This window comes from Choristoneura fumiferana, chromosome 11 (assembly GCF_025370935.1).
Source record: "Choristoneura fumiferana chromosome 11, NRCan_CFum_1, whole genome shotgun sequence".
NCBI lineage: Eukaryota > Metazoa > Arthropoda > Insecta > Lepidoptera > Tortricidae > Choristoneura > Choristoneura fumiferana.
In genome coordinates, this window is record NC_133482.1 from 7,905,946 (window position 1) to 7,911,437 (window position 5,492).

The 5,492-nt window shown below is 35.2% G+C and overlaps 1 protein-coding gene across 1 annotated transcript; it reads right to left on the reverse strand.

The window, feature by feature from the left end:
* Positions 1-203: 203 nt before the first annotated feature.
* LOC141432663 (serine/threonine-protein kinase greatwall-like) lies at positions 204-5,486 on the reverse strand (the record flags this gene model as incomplete). The annotated part of the gene is made up of 7 exons (XM_074094363.1): positions 204-1,037; positions 1,499-1,711; positions 2,987-3,111; positions 3,862-4,019; positions 4,138-4,360; positions 4,443-4,652; positions 5,470-5,486. Coding segments are annotated over 7 exons (993 nt in total), but the record flags the coding sequence as incomplete, so codon positions are not given.
* Between the last annotated feature and the right edge of the window lie 6 nt (positions 5,487-5,492).

A 5,492-nucleotide genomic window follows, 5' to 3' on the forward strand; every position in this document is an offset into this window, starting at 1 on the left:
ACCCGGGACTTGAAAGCTTCGTAGTCAGGTTCTTCTAACCACTTGGCCATCCGTCGTCACAAATGGATCAATCAACTTTTTTAAGTACCACTCAGGAGACATCATNATTGTGCCAATTTACAGTTTAATTTATAGATAAAAATAATTATAATATTTTCAGTAATATATTTAGTTATTTTAAAGGCCCTATTCATATAGTAAGGTATAATGATGCTATTCGAATTCAAAGATTAAAAAGTAATAAAAACAGAACATTAAATATTCATAAACTCCTCAGTAGCTAAAATAAGTTAGACAGCTCATAATATCAGTCTTAATTAATGTACATACACAAATCATTTTTATAATAATTATTCTAAAATAATATAACGCTACAATTACTTTCTTTACATAATGTTATCACATTTTAAGCTAATTCTATTCTGCTCTACATATTTTGAAGAAAGACTTATATTATAAAATAACAGGAATCGCAAATAAGTCGAGTTTTTAGGAGGGCCAAATGATATAGTAATAAACTAAAGCAAATGCCAGCGGCATCACCCCTTTGTATTTTTTTTATATTTTTATTATACAAACCTTGTCCTGATAATTACAAAATAAAAAAAGACAAAACGAGCCATTGTAAAGCGATCATGCAGCAATAGACTTTTATTTACATAGGTTGGCACATGAGATTTTTTGTGATTTTAATTAATCTTCCGTTTAACTCGTATAATATCAATGAGTTTACCAAAATCAAGATTTCATGACCCATAAAATATTGTTTACCTAAAAGCTCCACTTACTCAGATCTCTCACATCGAAATAATCGTTTTAAAAACATAACTGTTAGGCTTACCGGCATACAACTAATGCTTTGCAATGTAATCTCGTAAATCATCAAGTGTCCTCTTTCTTTTCTTTTCACACTTTATTGCTGACAGTACAACAGCTATTATTCAGGCTAAGCCCAGGCTACTCTATAAGGTTTTTGGTCCCAGATTGACGCTACATGTCAAAGTTAGAAACGTGCAGTTGCTGAAGAATGTTGCGTGCTAAAACAAAAACAGATGAGCTTGCGATGCTTCCTTTAATGATTTTAAAGGCACATATTTCAATCTAAAAAATGGCTATGCTAGTATTTACGTAGTTCTTATTGATGAAGACCAGAGAGTCTATTGCGTAACGTATCTGACACTCGCGATCGCTAACAAATGACAGTTTTCGCATACAAAAACTGTCATTTCGCGAGTTTTAGAAACGGTAGACATGGCCTCAGTTTTGTATGGAATGGACGCTGAGGGCTTTTTATCTTCAAATATTTAAATTTTCCGGTCAAAAACGGTTTGACCGATTTTTATGATTTTTTTATGTATATTCGGTAGGTCTAAGAGGATGTAAACTATTTTTCACACTTCTGCGCGAAGGCAGTCGCGTGCAACAGCTAGTAACTAGCTGCTAGTTACATTATAAAAAGTAACATAGCATTAACTCATGCAATAATTCTTGTAGTCACCTTGAAAATATCCAGTATCATGTAAATCGTCTGGAGTAGGAATAAACGGTGGTTCCGCACTGAGTTGGTTCTCCCAGTCCACATTCCGGAACAGAGGCATGCCTTTGACTATGGACGCGGCAGGCCGTTCGCTGGGTTCCATGGTAAGCAGGGCTTCAACCGCTCCTACTGCCTCGGTGGACAAGGCTTCATCGCCTTCTGGCCACTCCAAATCTATAATAACGGTTATTTAAAAAGTAGGGTTAAATAATCCATACTCACATATAGTTTTAAATATACAACCCTGAATGCAGAAATTACAATCCGAGATGCATGCCACTGTGGTTGGCACCACAGTACCACTATAGGTAGTGCCACGAGAGTTGAAGTGAATGGTTAAACACACAGCTACAAAAATAACTGATTGCACAAAAGGAATGAATGAAATGAATGAGTAATGTCTAAATACTGCTCTCATTACAAGACATGTTCTTGTGTGCGTGTGCGTGACCTCAACTCTGGTGGCACTAGCTGTATACTTAGTACTTTTCGGATAGGATGGGTACAGTGACACTTGCGTTTTTTTCCATTCCACCCATGAACATTTCAGGCCAATAATTAAAAAAAATATACTTGAATCCGAAAGAACAAAAACATTAAATATCTCTAAAGCTTAAAAGATTTTGTAATAATAAACAAAAATCACTTAAAAATATATTATTATGTTTTAAACTAAAAAGATAAATTATAATCTCGTCAAACTTTCATCCGCGCAAAACGGAACTCTATTTCAATAGTGCTTGACTTTGCTTATCGACCGAATCGATTCCATAATCTTGTCAAATCGTTTGACTCGCATCATCTGTCAATTAGTACGAGAGCGAAGGTCCTTAAAGGCGTCTTTGTATCGAGTGTTTCGTATTGTTTGATGTTTTGAACTGTTACTTTGTTATTCAATTTTGTTATTACGATTTTTTTTTTACCGTTATTAGTTTTGATATAGTGCCAAAGAAGACAGCATGGTTTGTAAGATCCCGATAGACAAGCAAAAACACTTGCTACGCGGGTAAAGCCGCAGGCAAAAACTAGTTAAAAATATAAACTATCACTAATAAAATCGATTACACACCATTAGCATATTTAATCGAGAATCGCAATAAATCGATTCCAATTTACATTGTCACAACCCTTTAATTGCTTAATGACATGTGTCATCGTACCCATCCTATCCGAAAAGTACTATAGTAGCACTTCTCTCTCTCTCTTAAAAATGCTGCGCCCTTCCGGGTTTCATAATGTTAGTGCTATATTGTACTTTTGACATGTGAATTGCATTTAATAAATAAATAAATACAAGACTTGTAGGTACAAGTACGATTTTCAAACGCTATGATATATACAGAAAACATTTTTTACACATTTTTTTTCTTTTTTGGTCTGGTTTTCTGTGCATCTGTGTTTCAGTTTGTATTTTCGATATTTTTAAACAGTCAAAGAATATTAACTTACTTCTGGAGAGAATATTTTTGAACACAGCTTGCGGAGTTTCATCATTGAAAGGAGGTACACCAGTCATGAACTCATAAAGGCAAACGCCGAGTGCCCACCAGTCAACTTGCGGTCCATGGCCCTGTCTTCAAAAATCATCATTATGAATCGAAAATAACTTAAACACAACTGTATTTGAAGTGACCCATGTATTGTGTAGAAGACCGGATATGCATCTTTCAAACTCAACTGTCACATCTCTCAAAGAAAAAGAAGAACATTTTTAGCGTTCCGGAGCCAAAATGGCAAAAACGGAACCCTTATAGTATCGCCATGTCTGTCTGTCTGTCCTCCCGTCCGCGGCTTTGCTCGGGGACTATCAATGCTAGAAAGCTGTAATTTGGCACGGATATATATGTAAACTATGCCGACAAAATGGTACAATAAAAAAAACAAAAAATATTTTTTTAGGGTACCTCTCATAGACGTAAAGTGAGGGTGTTTTTTTTTCTTATCCAACCTTATAGTGTGGGATATCTTTGGATAGGTCTTTTAAAACCATTAAGGGTTTGCTAAGACGATTTTCGATTCAGTGATGTGTTTGCGAAATATTCAACTTTAAAGTGCAAATTTTCATAAAAAATTTGAAAAAAATCAGGATGGTAGTAAGTATATCAAACTTTTAAGGAAAACTATAACGGCTAAGTTTGCTTGAGAATTATCAGTAGTTTAAGAGTAAATAGCAGCCTAAGGTATAAAATATACCTAAACATGGAAGATTCAGTATAAAATACGAAATCCTTAGAAAAATACTACTTAATTTTGGGCGTGTCCGACACGCTCTTGGCCGGTTTTTTATCTATTTGTATTTTGCATTATGTATTACGTTAACATACCTTAAGAGCAACTCTGGTGCCAAATAATCAGGAGTACCTAAAATTCTTTGATCAGAAACTTGATTACCGCGCCGGACGCTTTTTGGTGTTCTAAAGGGGGTTTGAGCAGTTGCCAAAGGTGTTTTGCACAAATCAGTGGGAGACCTTGAAGCTTCACCCTTAAAAAAATGACACTTCAATTAAAGAAATAAGACTAGAGAACAGGCATATTATAATAAAAAGAATCAAGAAAACGCATCATTAGCAACAAAACTACTATTAATCTTACATTCACACCTTGCTTACTCTTCTTGTAGGAAATATTTCCAAGCTAGTGGAAATATGTTTACTAAACACAATAACCTTGTCCTTGGTGCCGGATATTGGTTGATCATCTTTTGGGAGGTTAAAACGAGTTTCTTTTTGCTTCTTTTTAGTGTCGGGAGATTTGCTATTTGACACTGGTGTAGAGAATATAACTCCTACATTGAAATGGTGACTATCATTCTGTGAAGCCCATCTGTAATGAAATTCATACTTATAAAATGGCTAATTTGAAAACATTTTACGTGACGCAGATTTTTTACATTGATTTAATTTACCTTTTTTTCAATACACCTTTTATAGGATTTTTCTTCCTTTCAGGTGTAGGATGTAAAGACATCCGTTTAGGTGTATTCTGGCTTACTTCTAGAGCCATAATTTCCTGAGTAAGGCCACTGTGATTTTCTTTTGATTCAACTAGACTGATAACTCCAGTTGGCGTATCTCCATCCGCATCTAATATCCGCTTTCTTTTTTTTGCTCTGAAACTAAAATGTTAAATATCACAGTAGAGATAAATGATAAATTATTTTCATCTCTCCTGTTCGGAAAGTTTAATTTTCATGGATAGATAGCCGGGTGGAAAATTGCGTTTTCATCTTGAGGGTGGAAAGTATTTTTTTTTAATTTTTACGATTAGCCACGGAGTCGAAGACAATAGTTACGCCAATGACACTTTTTAGGGTTCCGGAGACAAAGTGGCAAAAACGGAACCCTTATAGTTTCGCCATGACTGTCTGTCTGTCTGTCCGTCCGCGGTTTTGCTCAGGGACTATCAATGCTAGAAAACTGTAATTTTGCACGGATATATTATATAAACTATGCCGACAAAATGGTACATTAAAAAATTAAAAAAAAATTTTTTAGGGTACTATTGGCGTAAAATAGGGGTGTTTTTTTTTTCTCATCCAACCCTATAGTGTGGGGTATCGTTTGATAGGTCTTTTAACCATTAGGGGTTTGCTAAGACGACTTTTCGATTCAGTGATGTGTTTGCGAAATATTCAACTTGAAAGTGCAAATTTTCATTAAAATCGAGCGCCCCATCGGCCGTGGCAAGTGGCCAGTGCGAAAAGGTTTGAGGTTGGATATCAGTAAATTTAATTTATTATTATTCTCATTTTTTTGTTGTATTTTACTTTCCTCACAGTCGAAATGAAAAGTAGAGTGTCTAACTCGGGTGAAATTACCCATTTCCCCTCGAACTATTGGCGCTCTCACTTCGTATATCTCGGGTGAAATGGGTCACTTTCCACCCTTGGTTATCAATCTACTATTCTTGGTCAAGTTTTGCAAAATGCTTACCTAGGTATTCTTTTCAAAGAGTG